Below are 17,054 nucleotides of genomic sequence, written 5' to 3'. Positions count from 1 at the left end.
TCCCAGCAGCCTCCTTTGATTTCCTCACCAAGGTCTCCTCCTCGGACTCAGATTTGTCGTCGGATTGAGTTAGAATTAGAGGGAATGGAAGAGGAATTACATCGGCGTTCCTGAGGGGCGAGTCCTCGGGGACTTCAAGCTTTTTTAGAAGAGACATCCAACCCAGAGTGAAACCCTTGTTGCATGCCTGCTTCACTTGCTTTTCATAGTCTGCCGTGACATCGGCCACCCCTTCATTATAGCCCTTCTCATCGGCGGCCTTGACTTCGGCCTCTTTTGTGGCCAAGGCTTCTTGAAGTTCCTTCTGAGCCTGGGTCATTTTTTCTTCAGCCTCTCTCTTTTCGGCCTCAAGAACCTTCTTAATGGCCTCGGCAGATTCTACTTTTTCTTCGACGACATTTTGGGCCTTGATAGCAGCCTCGGCTTGATCCTCCAAGGTCTTCATCTTTGATTGTAAGCTTTTGTTGGCCTTTTGCAGACTGACAACTTCTCTCTTCTTATCGGCCAGTTCTTTCTGGTTCTCAAAGGATTGTATTGAGAAGAAATGAACATGCTGGATGGCTTGAAAGTGAACAAGACAAAAGTTATTAGAAAATTTTCTAAGCACAAGAAAGAAAGAAAAGTGACCAAATAAAGACACTCACTTGGACAGAGCGCTGGAGCATCAGAGCATAGTTTTCATATTCACTCAACTCGGCGTTTCGGTCGAGATCGCTGGGAAGAAGCAGAGCAGTACTAAGGGCAACGCCGACATTAATGTCATCAGCGCTGTCGCTAGCCCTAACTGGCTTATCCTCCAGTGTGATTTGGGGAGCCCAGGGGGAGTCCTGCTTTCGAGACCCCGATGCGGTTGTAGCAGATGACTTCGGCTTCTTTGATTTTGGGGATTCAGATGGTTGGGCCTTGGCTGGCCTCTTCTCGGCAGCAGATGTAGTTCTCTCGCTCAAAGCTAATTTCGAGATTGGCAAAGTATCTTCAGTGTCAATTTGAGTCACATTTGCCTTTGGCTGAGCCTTCTTGATCCTTTTTGTCTTCGGCTTTGGCTGGGTTGGCACTGATTGGGCATCAACTGAATCAGGAATATTGGCCAAAAGATCCTTAGTAACTGCTTTTTGGCGGCCCATTTTAGCAGCGAAGCTGTTCGGTGTCGTCGACGGCGCTGGGATATGGGGATCAGATATGGAGCCGAAGTTGATGGCTGATCTGCTGGGTCAGAAGTTGATCCTTGATCTGGCCGAGATGTGGAGGCAACTTGAGGAGTTGTAGCAGAAGGCAGAGAAAGGCTTTTCTTCTTTTTTTTGGGGACGTCGGGAAGAGCTGACTTGTGGGTAGGAATAAAATTGAGTAGAAGAGGGGCCTTCCGTTTGTGAACTGGTAGATCTAGTAACTTCTTCAAGTCTTTACTAGGAAAGAAAGACTGGCGGAAGCCCTTTGGTGGCTTAGGAAGAGCTGCAAGAAAAGCAGACATTAGAAACATATAAAGTATTGAAGACTTTAAAACAACCAAGTTAATATGAACACAGGGCTCTTACCATTGCCCTCTACAAAAACTGTTTGAGGAAGAGGGTAAAGATGGAGGTCCTCATCTGGAGCGAACTCCCAATTCTTCGAGGTAATGACGTAATCGTCTCCAGCTCCCTTGTTAGAGTTTGGGAGGTCGGCTACCATTTTGTATTCTGTGGATCTCGGCTTGAGGTAGTAAACGTAGCCCGTGTCTTTTTTGAGGCCACACATGGTGTAGTAATACTGGATATCGGCTAAGGTAACCCTAACATTTTCTTGTTTGGCTAAGGCTATGATGCCATTAATGACTCGGTAGGAGTTGATGGCAAGCTACATTGGGTTCAACTTATAGTAGTGAATGATCTCACGAAAAAGGATATTAAGTGGGAACCGAAGTCCGCATTCGATGAAAGCTACAACAAGGAAGGACATGGAATCGGCTGTGGGCATGATAGAGTCATCCTCCCCAGCCAACCTCAGATGGATGTCGGCAAGGATGTCAAACTCGTGCCTAAAGTGATCTAACTTGGTCGGGGTGTCTACCTTATGTTTCCACATACCCATGATATCAGCCTAACTAGGAGGAATTGGGTTCAGAATGAAGGTGTTTTAAAAGGCTTATTGGGACCTCAGCAAAAACCTAAAAAATTGTGGGGTAAGAAATTGTGGGGATCGTTTTCTATTTTTCCTAAGAATTTGTGGGTTCTACAAACAAATCCCCAAACTTAGATCTATGAAAACGAAGATCAAAGATATGAATCTGGAAAAGTCACAAGAAAACAGAAACAGGTAATGCGATTCAGAGTTAAGAATAGTGAAGGATCATCAAGAAACACAAGACAGGTGTAACAGGCCAAGAACAGTGGCAACAGTCAACAAATGTATGAACGGTGTGAATTCGAGACATAAAATGGGCAGAAACAAAAGCGTAAGATAAATGTTATCCAATATATGATTCATAAATCAAATACTTGAGCAAAAACAACAGCAGCAACAGATAAATGAAGCGAAATTTCTTGAAAAGCAACAAGAAACTGAAACCAGGACGAACGGTGACTTACCAGAAAAAGGAAGCCGATGTTGAGTTCGCCGAAGTCAGATGAACGGCAGCAGCGGAGAAGAGTAGCAAGAGTCTCACCAAAGGAGGTGAACAACGGTGGTAGCAGAGCTTGAAAGCTTAGAACAATGGAAGATTTGAAAAGGCTAGAGAGAGAGAGCTTCTGAAACGATGTAAAGTGGAAAGACGGGGGAAAGAAACAAGTTTTGTCAAAACTTGAAACGACGGCAAAAAGGGCAATTAATGCACCTGGAACAACGAATGCGTCAGACGGTACATGTAGGCGCAAGACGACTTGCAAACGTGTTCAGAGTACGATCTAGTAAGGGGAAGACGCGTGGCTAAAACGGTTGAGTTATTGTGTATGACAGCTCATACGCTTAAGAAGAGCTCTTGGGATCCTTGTTCTTTAAAGAGACATGTCGGCCTTAACAGTGATCTCGGCTGAGATACTTTAAACCGACGTACTACTAGGAAGTACCGATATAGGTTCCATCACCTCAGAATGCCGAGGTAATAGAACCTAGGGGGCAGTTGTGGGGATATATTTTCTGACTATCAACACATGGCCAAGGTGACGCCGACGTGTCGGCCGAGGTGCCACGTGTCCTGGTCGTGACGCTGAGGTTATCTCGGCAAGGCCGAGGTTATCTCCGAAGATATCGGAATCCGAGATAAGCGAATAAGGCACAAGGAGTCCTAAAATGAGGAAGGACTTCAGCATGGATAAAGATAACACTCTTAGGGAGTTTATCCCTATCTATTGAAGAGTCCAGGATAAGAAATAAGCTAAAGTCCATTGAAGCTAGGCTTCTATTGAGTTTAGGTAAGTGTTGGCTATAAAAGAAAGGCACCCTCGATGGGTCTAAGGTACGCAATTTATATTCTGAACAGTGAGTTTAACACTATTGATTATCTTTGAGAGATATACTGACTTGATCGTCGGAGTGCCCCCGGGTGGACGAACCACCGCCAGAATCTTCTCTTTCTGTTACAGGTAAGCCACGTGTCATCTATTCTGCCAATACTCTCCAGCTGAATACTGAGTTGGCAGTGTGATTGGAAATTCACTCACACACTTGGCTATCATCATCATTAGTTGACATATTAATATCATAATTAAAGTGTTGTAAAAATGCTTCATGTTCTAGATAAGTTTCTCTTATTTGATTTAGTAGCCTGTTTCTTTCATCAATACCTAAATCTAGATCTTTATATAATTTTATCAAATAATCCAATATTTCAACAATATTTTCATATTCAGTCCTATTATAGGTATTGGTTTAAAGTACCAGAATATCTTCTGTACCATAAAATAGCCTAGGAAGGCAAAGCTGCTGCCAAAGATAGCTAACCAGCAAGTCATCATTTGAAGGTTTCTGTGGGAGCAAAAATGTTAGAGATTCTAAAAGTTTTATCAAAACTTTTATCAAATGTCGCACATGGTGTGGATCCTACACTCATGTGGGACATTTGATAAAAATTTTTAAGATCTCTAACATTACTCTTGTGTGGAGTGGTTGAACAATCAATTTCCATCCGTCGAGCTACCATGTTAGATTTGACAGGTCAGGGGGAGTTGCTCTAATAAACTCAATTTAGTTTGGTTTGTTTTAATAAATAACAAATTTTGAAAATTATTTTTTATATTTTTGACATTTAATATAACAAAAAAATAAAATTTAATAGAACATCTTTTCCATAATCAAACAAAAAAAAAATGTTAATTTGGACAAAAAAGTGTTTTTTGCCTTTTGTAAGTGTAAAAAAAAAAAATACAACCTATAATTCTAGTAATACCAACACCACACGACTATCATTGGCAGCAGGATCACTGCTATTGTGCCAACACCACAACCACACCAATACATTGCCGCAAATCACTAGCATTATTTTCAAGATACTAAGAGCATCTCCAATGGTTTGTCATTGGAGATGCTAAAGCCATTTTATAGGAGGTGTGGGCAAAAAATGTTCTTCAATGGTAAGTTTTGGCAGCTGTTATCTTTGACAAATGTCAAAATTTATGTCAAATATGGCACAAGCTTTAGCAGCTGCCAAGTCAGCAAAACCAACCCCTTCCTCCCTCTCTCCATTTCTCATCCTTCCCAGCAAAACAGAGATTGGATGAAACTGCCATTTTTCTTGAAAATTTTGTAAAACCAAATTCACTGAAAAAAAATTTTCCCTCTAAAATAGAAATTGTTTATATCATATATATATATATATATATATTTATTTATTTTTTAAAAAAAGAAGAAGAAATTGGGTGAAATAGCCAAACCCTTCAAAAAAAAATCTAAAACATTTTACAAATAAATAAATAAATAAATAAATAAACATAATCAGACAGCAACAACAACAATCAACCAATTTCAACAAATAATTTCAAACAAATTTATAGAGCAATCAGGCAATTTCAACCCCATCAAGCAATTTTAAATGAATTTTAAACAATAAATACTTCAATCTTTGTGATCTGCGATTTGTGAAATGGGAGAGAATGATCTGCGTTCTTGGTTTCCATCTTCTTTTTCAGTTTGTTTGTGATATGCGAAGAGGGCAGGGCCGGCCCTGAGTTCGTCGGGGCCTAAGGCGAATTTCGAAAATTGGGGCCCTTTTATATTGAAAAAATTTTTATGAATAAAACGATAAGTTACAATTTTTTTATTTGTTTGTAATCATAAAAAAAATTACTTACACATATAATCATTAAAATTATAAATAAAACAATTTAATAAAATAAAATTAGAACAAAAAAATTAGGAAAAAATTATTCAATTAAAATTGATAAAGACCTAGGTAAAAAAATTTGAGCAAAATTATTTATTCCACTAAAATCTAATAGATAAAGAAGGTAAAAATAAAAAATAAAAAAAATAGGGCCCATATATTGTATGTATTATTTTTCTTGAGCCCAAACACTTTTTTTTTAATATATATTTTTATTTTAATAAATATGGACCAAACTACACTTATAAATAAATATGGAGTAAATCATAAAAGGACCCAAAAAAATATTTTGGGCCCTTTAAATTGATCCTAAAACCAAAAAAAAAAACATTGAGCCTATAATATTTTATCAAATTTAAGGGCTCTATTTTTGGGCCAAATTTAGGGGCCCTATGTTATATATGTTTATATGTTTTACTAAATTTAGGGACCCTATTGTTTTTTATTTATTTATTTATATATTTTTATTTTAATAAATATGGGCCAAACACATTTATAAATAAATATGGGCTAAATTATACATGAGTCCAATAAAACATTTGGGGCCCTTTAAATTGATCTTAAAAAAAAAAAAAAAAAAAATTGAACCTATAACAATTTTTTAAATTTAGAAGCCCTATTTTTAGACCAAAATATGGGACCTAGGGCACAAGCCTTACCTGCCTTAGGGCAGGGCCGGCCCTGAGAGGGGTTTGTGACCCGGGAGAGAGAGAGAAGGTTTGTGATGTAATTTGATCTACGATCTTCAGAAAGAAACAGTGGGTTATGGAAAAGCGGCAGTGGATTATGGGGAAGAAATAGTAGGGAGAGAGACGCTACTTCACCTTCGTCATCAAATGATAGAGAGAGAGAGAGAAAGAGAGATAAAGACTACTTTGGGTTTCAAAAGAGAAAGAATGAGGGGTGGTGAGGTTCTAGAAATGAGAGTGATAAGAGAGACCTAGTGGGGTTCTGTTCTGATAAAAGAAATGAGATACAGATAGAGAGAGGTAGATGATTCTAGAAGTCCTGTCATTTTTATTTTGTAATGGTATGTTTTTTGGTGGGGTGAATTATATTAATTTTTTTTTAATTTTTTAATTTTTTTTAATTTTTTATATTTGTCTAGTTAGGTATAATGTAAATATATAATTTTTTTTTACAAACAGTTGAAAAAAAGTCACAAAAGACAAAAAAAAATAAAAATAAAATAAAATAAAAATTAAAAAACCTATATCCAAATAACACCTGCAAACTTGGAAGGAAAGTTAGCTGAGATTTACCAAAATAGCATGTGATTATTAGAGTGTTATTGCTATAATTTGCCAAATTATAGCAATAACAATGCCATTTTAGCAGACACCATTGGAGATGTTCTAAGTAAACAGAAGAAAATATTTTTTGAAAAAATATATATATATATATATATATTTTGCAACAAATGCTTTTTTCATAATTTTTTACCAAAACAAATCAGAGAAGTAAAAATAAAAATTGTGTAAATATATCTCTTTTGAAAGGATCAAAAAGGAGTTTGTAGGGGTGAAAGTGATATTATATTTTCCAGAAGTAATTGAAATCACTAAAAAACACACCACTAAAAGCGCTAATGAGTTGGAAAATGTAAAAAAAAAAAAACAAAACAAAAAAGACAACCACCACATCAAGGGAGAGCCACCTCATTAGTGCTCCTTTTTTAATACTCCGAAACATTAATCTATATTTTTATAGTTGAGATAGTCAAATTATACGATTTCATAAATAATGAGAAACTATTAATGAATATTACTTTACTCCTATCATTTATGAACTTGTATATACTCACCTTCAACTATGAAAAGCATAAAAATACATTATTTTTGAAGGGTTCAAAAAGAAGTTTGTAGGGGTGAATGTGATACTACATTTTCATAGTTGAAAGAGTCAAATTATACAATTTTATATAAATTATTAGTGAATATCATCTTACAGTTCTCATCTATAAATTTATATACATTAACCTCCAAATTATGAAAATCATATAAATATATCACTTTTGAAGGGATCAAAAAGGAGTTGTATAAAAGCGAATATGATATAGTTGAAAGAATCAAATTATATAATATCTTAAATAATAAGATAAAACGGTATTTACTAATAGTTGAGGGGTGTGAATGTAAGTAACCCTAGTTTAATCACTGTTCGATTCGTTAGAACGATTTTGCTGCTAAAATCCTCTTGCTAGGGTTTATGGTCGCGCAAGACAAAAATCAGAAAGCTTTTACACTGCTCTGTGTTCCGACCCAGTGCTAATCTTCGCAGCAGAAAGTACGTCTAACAATGGGTTCCAAGAACAAAAACTCTAAGAAAGATTCGAAGAACGAGTCCGCCGGGGCAACCAAGGGTGCGCAGGATAGCGGGCGCCGGCATGGGAGTGAAAAGGTAATCACGGACTCTCGTTTTGCTTCTGTACACTCCGACCCTAGGTTCGCTAAGCACTCGAAGCACAAGTCGAAGGTCACAATCGACTCTCGCTTCGATCGCGTGTTCACGGACAAGAGGTTCTCTTCGTCGTCTGCTCAAATCGACAAGAGAGGCAAGCGTAAGAAGGACTCTTCTCAGAATCCTCTCAAACATTACTACCGCCTCGAAGAAGAAGAGCAGAAAAGCAAAGAAGTAGTGAAGGATGAAGATATTGAAAGTGATGCGGAAAGCGAAGAGAGCGAGAGTGAGAGGGAGGAGCAATTGAAGAAACCAGGAGGAAAGTCATTTGATGTGGAGTTGAAAAGCAAATCAGAGGCATCGGAATCAGAAAAAGACGATGAGGATGAAGATGTACAGGATGAGGATGTAGAGAGCGATGGAGATTCTTCATCAGACACCACGGATTCAGAGGAAGAAGATGACATTGATTCAGAGGAAGACAATTTTGTACCGGTAAATTGCCAAGTCAAAATGTTTGATGCCAATTAGTGCTATAATTCAGAAGAAATTTATTTGTTTTGATGTGGAACAGGAGGAAAATGTACCAGAAATTGACAAAGAAACTCGCAGACTTGCTGTTGTTAATTTGGATTGGAGTCATGTTAAGGTGTGATGTCATTAATTTGCATTGTGTTTAAATTAATATCCGTTATGAAGTGATATATGATGATTGGAAATATTGAAGCTTCTAATTAGATTTTGATATGAAGAGCAATGGCAGTATAATGAAGTTCTAGATGTAAGCAAGCAATTCAACTATGGAACAAGATGCTTTATTTAGGCCAAGTTTGGAAACTCAAAAATAATCCATATTTTTTTATCTTTTTATCTTTTTTTTCATCACATCACCTCCCTACTTTTCTACTTTTCTGCACATCTTTTTGTAAAAAGATAAAAAGTGCACTTATTTAGGTCATCCCAAACAACCCCTTAATAAGCCACACCTTTACATTTCACAACTTATACGTAGTGCTTACTTGTGCATTTAAGTTAACAGTTAACTAACACTGTTAAGGGTTAGGAAAGAGAAAATTTAGGAAAGGGAAAGGGGTATGCAATAGTGCAAAATAAGTGTTATTAGGATGCATTGTTTCAATCCTTACATTGCCCCACATCAGAAAAGTAAGAGCTTGACTATGTGAATATAAGTCTCTTGGGCACTCCCTCCTTGCAAGCCGGTTTTCAAGAGCAAGTTTTATTTTAGGGTTTGTATCATTTTGTATCAGAGTGAGTCACCATGTCTAGTATGAGAGTAGATGGACTGCAGCTTTGTGGATTGAGCTTAAAATTGGGCTAAAAAAGGCTGATCTGTTTAATTAGCACATTGAAATACGGGTATAGATTTTGCGTGCATGCCTTCAAATAGAAATACGTGTGGCATTTCATTTGTAATTTGTGAATTTGACCACGGGAACACTTGGGTTTTACTTGCATTTTAACAGATTCGAGAATTTGCGAATTGGAGCTCGATTCATCCACCTAATCCAACGAATGACAGATTAGGCGACCTAGGTCCACACAAAAAAAAAACAAACAAACAAAACTTTCATAGGGGCCCAAGTCTTACAAATAGAATAGACTTTCAAGGGAAGGAGGTAGGTATTCATGCTGCCAACTGAAAGGTGATGAAAAAGATCTGGACGGAAAATCTGGACTCACATCCCTCCGTTTCATCTCATCTTCCCCCCCTTTACTCACCAATCACTGTAAAGAAGCTCAAAAAACTCACTTCCTCGAACTTCTATTCCCAAATAGATGTAAGAAACCTTGGTTCCCAAACAAAACCATTTTCAGTATCTGCAAGTAGTATAATTCAAACCTAAGCAATATTATAAAGCTATGGGAAAGCTTCTGATAACGAGACATCCGTACACCACACATCAAGCCAAAACTTCACTCTCCGGCCATTACCAAAATTTGCAAGAAGAAGTCCATCCTATCCTAACCCTTTTCCAGACCAACTCCATTAGACCTTCTAACCTCCCTTGAGGTTCAATCTCCGTCCTCAATGCCATATTTATTGGCAACTGCCCTCCTTCACAAACCTTTTGCCTGTAAAGCACATCACCATAGCCATTTTCCTACCAAAGCTTTATTGAAGATCACAAAATGTCAAATGCCCAATCCACTGCCCTTCAAAGGTCCACAAAGCGAATCCCATTTCATAAGAGAGTAATTAACCAATCATACAAGCATGAGGAAATGCTGCCTTCTTAAATTGCATGGAAACCCTTTTTTTTTTTTTAAAACGAGAGTTCCTGCTAGGAATTGGACTTTTGGAAACATTCTTAAATGTTCTTGTATGTCTTGTTTCCTCGACATGCAGTAGTATTTGAACATTATTCTAGATTAAACAAAATTAACAATTAATCGGTGTAGCCTGTTACTGTCTGGTTCATTTTATACTTGAACTTTTCTTTTGGAAAGTAAACTTGTCCTAGTTTGAAGAGAAGGTCATGCCCAACTTTTGCAGTTCGACTCATATTTACAAAAAACTACTGGTGTATTTAATCAATTTTTTTTTTGGTTCACGTTATTGCTTCCTCCGCTGAAAACTATGTTTTGTTCTGTAGGCAGTTGATTTGTATGTATTATTGAGCTCATTTCTCCCTAAAGGGGGGCAGATTTTATCTGTGGTGGTCTATCCATCTGAATTTGGACTTAAGCGTATGGAAGAGGAAGCACTGCATGGTCCAGTAGGCCTATTTGATGACGATAATGAGCAAAATGGGAGTGATGATGACAATGATGATGAAATCGACGAAAAGAAATTGCGTGCATATGAAATAAGTAGGCTAAGGTAAATACTTGATGCTGTTGAAATTTTTATGCCTGATCTTAAATATATTTTAGTGTTTGCTTTGCTAGCATATTGGTGCATAACTATGAAACATGGATACTTCTAAAAAGGTGTTCTATCCGTATTGTACCCGCATTGGACACTGAAACTCTTCAGATACATATAAGAGACTTCCTAAACATATCTAATGCTTGATGTTAATATAAAAAGTATCAGATACTTTTTGGACACTCTAGGCTACATATCCAAATTATTATGAAATTGAGATTGCAATAATTTTTGCTCAGTATTAGCATATGATTGTTAGAATAAATACAATAATGGTTTTCAATTTTTTTTTATTTTTTAATTTAATTTAATTTTTTTATTTTTTTTTTAAAATTTCTTACCAAAGAAGAAAATAGTGAGATTGAAGTAGTACCTTAATTTTTCATATTTTATCAAATTAATGCATTCATGGAAAAGAAAGTAAGCAAACTATTGGCTCTTAAATTAATATCAATTGCTCAAGAATGGTTTCTAATTATTTTTTGAGTTCATGTATAATATAATACTACATGTTAAATTTTTTTCAACGTATCCTAACTGCACCTGATTCTATGTTTTTGGATATTACTGTATCAATATTGTATTGTATTTGTATCATGTATCTATATCTATGCTTCATAGGTGTGTAAATTTGTTTTGTTGTCTTCCCCATGTGGGAAAAAGAAATTGCTATCATATGCTATTTTTGGAAGTTGATGTTATGTTGTTAGGAATAATAGAAACTAACTTATGTTAAGTCAGTTTCTTTTCTGAGTTGTCTTATAAACATATTTGATCTGCTGACTATTCATGCTTTCCATTGTTAAATTCATTTTCATGAGATGGGAGGTGAGAAGCGTAGGGAATTTTTTAAGCTTCCTTTTGGCTTGTAAGGAAAGAAAAGAAAGTGGGAAGGAAGTTATAAAAACATTATCCTCTGGCTGGCAAATATTTCCCTCTCAAATGTGAGGACTATGGAGTGAAACATTTAAATGTTTAGAATTGAATTCAGAAAGAAATGTTATTTTTCTTCTTCTTTAAAAAACAAAATTACAAAACTTAGGAAGAGGTTTTAACTTTTTAATTGTATTTTTGTATTTAATTTAAAATAAAATACATGCTTAGAAAATATTTCATCAATTGCTGTCCTTTCATTGGGCCTAAAAGGAATATGCCTCTTTACACTATTTGTGAAGCCGCTATTCATAATTCCTTTGATTTCTTTTTTGTTAACGTGCCCTGCTATGATCTTATCTTGTCTTGTCTTGAGCAACGGTCTCCATTTAAAACTTATTTTGTTCCCCTCCTCAGGTATTATTATGCTGTCGTAGAATGTGATTCAGTTGCTACAGCAGATTATCTTTACAAAACTTGTGATGGAGTTGAGTTTGAAAGATCATCCAATAAGCTGGACTTGAGGTTTATTCCAGACTCCATGGAATTTAAAAACCCCCCTCGTGATGTCGCAACAGAGGTAATCTTGACCATTAGATTATCCTAAGGAACTTGCAGTTTGAAGTGAAAATTTTTAACTTTTAATGCTCATTCTGATTCTTGAAAAATAGGATAGCTTGATTGAATAATTATTATTGATTTTGTTTCTACTTCATCAATTGAGATGAGTGAAACAAGTTGCTACTTGTATGATTGCTTCCATCCTTCAGGAAGATGTACTGGACTTCCGCTTGATTACTGGAGCATACAACTAAGGCAAAGGTTTCCAAAAAGTTGATTAATTATGTTTTCATATATTACTTTTGTGAAGAATTGGAAAACTTTATAAACAATTGCATGGAAGCCATTGTATTTTTGGCTGACCAAATGCTTGTTCTTTCTCTATTTCATGAATTTCTAATTTCTCATTTAAGTTTCCTATTTTTATGAACGTCTCATCTGTCTTCCTCTCTTTAATGAATAATCAATTTCTCATTATCTGTGTATGTTAAGTTAACAATTGTCCCACCCTCAGTTTAATAAATAGTCAATTTCTCATTTAAGTCACCAATTGTCTCGAATGCTTAAGCTGTTAGGAAATGAGTCCACCAATGTATATCAAGCTATCCAACAATGTACACCAAAAACATGTCTTTCAAATACACATTCCTGACTTATTTATACATTTCTTTGGATCCCTGACTGAGTTATATAGAACTCATGTTTTATACTGTTGGATTAAGAAATCCAATCATCCTGCAAGTCGTTTCAGATTTATTATTGCAAGTAATAATTTGGCAGTTCCAAAGCTAATAGTCTAATTACATATCTTGTTTAAACAATTATACGTACAGATGTTCTTCCATTCTTCACTCAATGCCTTGGCAACTGCGAGCCTGTTCTAACTTGGATTAACATTCAAATGATTGTTTAGATTGTCATTTATTTATTTTTTCCTCAGGCCCCAACAAGCTATGAGGGTGTAGATTTCCAAACTCGAGCATTACAGCAAAGCAAAATTCATCTTACCTGGGATGAAGATGAACCACAGCGTGCAAAGACGTTAAAGAGGAAATTTAATGCTGATGAGGTTGGTGGTTTCTCATATTTCTGTTTTCCTTGTTGATCCTGAATTTATTTGTTATCTGCACTGCACATGAGTGAATCAAAGTTCACATTTAATGATGACTTGGTAATTGTATGTAAATCTTATGAAAAAAAGGTCATACCTTGTACTCAAGATTCCCACTTACAACAGTGTCCCAGAGTTAGTAGGTAGGCAACTTTTCCCACCATTCCCAACACCCCCCCCTTCATGCTGATTCCCGTGACTTGACTCGAACCTGCACCATAATGCAGGGAGCAGATAGAACTTTCCAATGCTGGGTATCTCTGTAATTTTCTTCAAGGATAGTTACATTTAAAAAAAAATGTAAATAATGACTAGAATGATAAGAAGCAACAAAAGTGGATGGATAGAACAATGAGAAAAACCATGGAAAAAATGCACATTGAAATAGCCAAGCATACTTCATCTTCTGTTAATTGAAATAACTTCAAATATAGTTATACCTTTTATTTCTATTACTGATATCAATTCTGTTTCATATAGCTTGCTGAAATGGAATTTAAGGAATTTCTGGCTTCTGATGAGAGTGAAACTGATGAAGATGAAAATGATGATGCAATGGAAGATTGTCCTGAAAAGAAACATAAGAAACAAGATCTGTACCGTGCTCTACTCCAGTCTGGTGAAGAATCAGATGAAGATGAGGAGGAGGATCATCAGGATATGGAGGTCACTTTCAATACCGGCTTAGAAGGTATAAGCAAGCGCATACTAGAAAAGAAGGACAAGAAATCAGAAACGGTTTGGGAGGCACACCTAAGGAAGAGTAAAGAGAAAAAGATGGCCAGGAAAAATAGCTCCAAGTATTCAACAGATGATGAGAGTAGTGATACCGATCAAGAACCAAAAGAAGATTTGGATGACTTTTTTGTTGAAGAACCATCAATTAAAGGAAGTAAAGAGGGACGGGGTAAAAGTGACTTGAAGGGGAAGAAGAAACATGAGGAAGCAGCTAAAGAAGCAGAAGCAAGCAAAGCGGAGCTCGAGTTATTACTGGCTGACGACAATGGAGGAGATGCCAGCTTGAAGGGATACAATCTGAAACCTAAAAAGGCCAAGGGAAAGAAGGGAAAAGAAATTCCCGACGAGGCAAAAATACCGACAGTTGATTTTGATGATCCAAGGTTTTCAGCTCTCTTCACATCGCCTCTCTATGCTTTGGACCCCACAGATCCTCAATTCAAAAGGTATATCCTACGCATTAACATAATTCATGTGGTCATAACTTATTGGCAGTTTCAATTCTGCAATGATCCCATTTTTAGTGATTCATGCAATTTGATGTTTTAAGGGTAAATTACACTGACACCGTTGAGGTTTTTATTTAATACAAATCTCTCCACATTTGAAAGATTACATTTCCCTCCCTGAGGTTTGTAATCTCATTACAAATTATCCTCTGGATTGCTAATGTCATGTGCTAAAATTTTCTAAATGACCATCTTGCTTATTTTTCCTACCATTTCTTCTTCGTATCATCATGGCTATATTTTACAACTTTCCATCATTAAATTCTACTTGAACATATTCTTATTGAGTGATGATATACAAACATAAATTTTATATAGAATTTTCAAACACAATGATATAGCTTAATGATGATCTTTCACTTTAAAACAAAATACCCATAAACATGATTTATATTTACAACAATATCACGATCACAACATTTTTATGATATTTTTTTGTATAAATTTTTATATATGAATATAATTTTTCATTTTTATTTCTACCACTATATCACAAAATATTATACTTCTTAAGCATATTTAGATTATGTATATCTGAAAAATAAAAAATAAAAAAATTGCTTAAAATATTAAAAAAATTCAGTAAAAATAAAAATAAAAAACCCAAAAAATAAAAAAAATAAATTTTTTTTTTTTTGTGTGTGAGTTTAACCAAAGAAGGTGATTGTTATTTGGGAAAATTACCAATAGGTCTTATTTTTAAGACTTATTACCCATTAAGTCCTATTGATAAATTTATCGTGATAAATTTATTAGTCTCTTGTTTTTATGAATAAATTTATAGTGATTAATTTATTAGTCTCTTGTTTTTATAGTGATAAATTTATCAGTTAGGACCAGTAAGTAAATAAAGCGTCCCTTGTTATTTCCCGTAAAATGACACGAGCAAAATATCTGTATTATTTTATATGTATAAAAGCTAAGGGGCAAATATGTCATTTTAATCTGATAGGGGGGTAAGTGTAATTTTTCAAATGTGAGGGGGATCTGTATTAAACAGAAACCTCAATGGCTGTCAGTGTAATTTGCCCATGCTTTTGTCATGTGAATGTTTTTGTTATTTGTCTGCTTCAGTCATCGATAATTATTCTGAAACATGGAGGAATTGACAAATATTTGTCTAGAACTAAGAAGTACGAACATTTTTAAGAAGGTAACATGTCGTGTCCAACACTGACCTGGCATGGCACTAATTGTACACTTCCCAACACTTGCACACATAAAACACATTACGTTTTTCAATAAAATAACATGGAATCTAATGATAAAACAAAAGCAATGTAAATTTATACTTGTTCTCCTCTGGACTGCAAAAATTATTATATTGACTTGAATAGTCATATATCTGACACAATAATTATTTTCCTTTATATAACATAAAAAATATATAAAATTATACATTTTGCATGTGTCCCTCAGGTGTCATGTCCTACTTTTTTTGAAATTTTTCTTGTCGGCATATCCGTGTTATGTCACGTGTTCATGTATGTGCTTCTTAGGTCTTGAACTATTGTTTGCTTTACATAGTTCCTTTTCTTATAGAGTCATATTTATTGCTTATGGACCGAGTTTGGGTGTTGTAGGAGTGCGACCTATGCTCGACAGTTGACACAGAAGCATCGGAAGGGTGACCAAGAAGAACCCGTACCAGCTCAGTTGCCTTCTGATGACAAAAATGAGTATTCAAGATCTGATAAGTTGTCCTCAGAGAAAGATAAGTATGAGCTATCAACGCTGGTTAGGTCAATCAAGATGAAGTCCAAACAAGTTCAAATACCCTCCAAAAGTAAGCTTTCAACAAGAAGTGAAAAATTGCAATCTAAGGCCAGATAGTGAGAGAATTGCTTTCCTTTCCTCTGGGTTCAATTGGTTGCCAGAATAGGCTAGAGTTATGCTAAATTGAGATCTAGAAGATAAGCTTGCTTTGTGTTTCTAAAAAGTGCAGTAAAAGAAATGGAATGAGTGTATAAAGTGACCAGGCAGTTGGCTAAGGGACTACGTGAGAAGAGCAAGAGGTATCACTATGTTTCTTGTAATTTTATTGATTTATCCTGGTGGTCTAGGTTGGATTTTTCATTTTAAGTTTAGGATCTCTCTTCTATGGCCCTAGGTCCAGATCACAATTTCTTGCCGGAAAAGCGAGGAAAATTTAGTCTCATCTGTGGTTTTATAAGAGGAGTTTTTGCAACTGACATATAGTTTTGAGTTTGTTTTCTTTGAGTTGACAAAGGCGATAATTTATGGCATAGATTCTAAGTTTTTTATTTTTATTTTTTTTTTGGTATAGCTTGATAATCATGCTTGTTATTGATGTTAATGGATGCAGTGTGATTTTAAAATGTAAGAGTAGACTTTTTGAATTTTGCATCTTGTAATGAGTTGTTTACAACTGTCCAGAAGCCCAATGCTCCCCAACCCCTCCAGCGGTGTCCGGTTGGGGAAGGCGATGGTAAATGACGGGTGATGATTTAAACTTTTGCTTCATGAATGAGTTGTTTATGTCGGTGCAAGGATTTCACATTCTTTTCCTGTTTGGTTGCATAGAAAAGCAGTGAGGGGAAAGAAAATACAGAAATTGATGGTAACTTAAAAATTAATTATAAAAAAAAAAATTATTTTTGCCTCTCATATTTCTGCTGTTAGCCCTTGTCCCTTTGCTTCCTCTTCTCTCTTCCTCCT

At 35.6% G+C, this 17,054-nt stretch overlaps 1 protein-coding gene and 1 long non-coding RNA gene across 2 annotated transcripts; one reads left to right on the top strand and one right to left on the bottom strand.

The window, feature by feature from the left end:
• The first annotated feature begins 7,421 nt into the window (after nucleotides 1–7,421).
• On the top strand, nucleotides 7,422–16,735 carry LOC114309414 (pre-rRNA-processing ESF1-like protein). The gene is made up of 7 exons (XM_028255144.2): nucleotides 7,422–8,188; nucleotides 8,268–8,342; nucleotides 10,309–10,535; nucleotides 11,874–12,036; nucleotides 12,958–13,086; nucleotides 13,609–14,312; nucleotides 15,959–16,735. The coding sequence occupies exons 1-7, from the start codon at nucleotides 7,592–7,594 to the stop codon at nucleotides 16,206–16,208; spliced, it is 2,145 nt and encodes a 714-aa protein (XP_028110945.2). The 5' UTR covers nucleotides 7,422–7,591; the 3' UTR covers nucleotides 16,209–16,735.
• On the bottom strand, nucleotides 12,749–13,613 carry LOC145789742 (uncharacterized). The gene is made up of 2 exons (XR_014328025.1): nucleotides 13,226–13,613; nucleotides 12,749–13,141 (listed from the first exon to the last, which is right to left on the bottom strand). It is a non-coding gene; the product is annotated as an uncharacterized LOC145789742 (long non-coding RNA).
• Nucleotides 16,736–17,054: the final 319 nt, after the last annotated feature.

The sequence above is a fragment of the Camellia sinensis genome, chromosome 4 (genome assembly GCF_055761805.1).
Source record: "Camellia sinensis isolate YWXY chromosome 4, ASM5576180v1, whole genome shotgun sequence".
NCBI classification, from domain to species: domain Eukaryota; kingdom Viridiplantae; phylum Streptophyta; class Magnoliopsida; order Ericales; family Theaceae; genus Camellia; species Camellia sinensis.
Note: the sequence above shows the minus strand (reverse complement) of the source record. Positions and strands in the feature narration are given on the sequence as shown.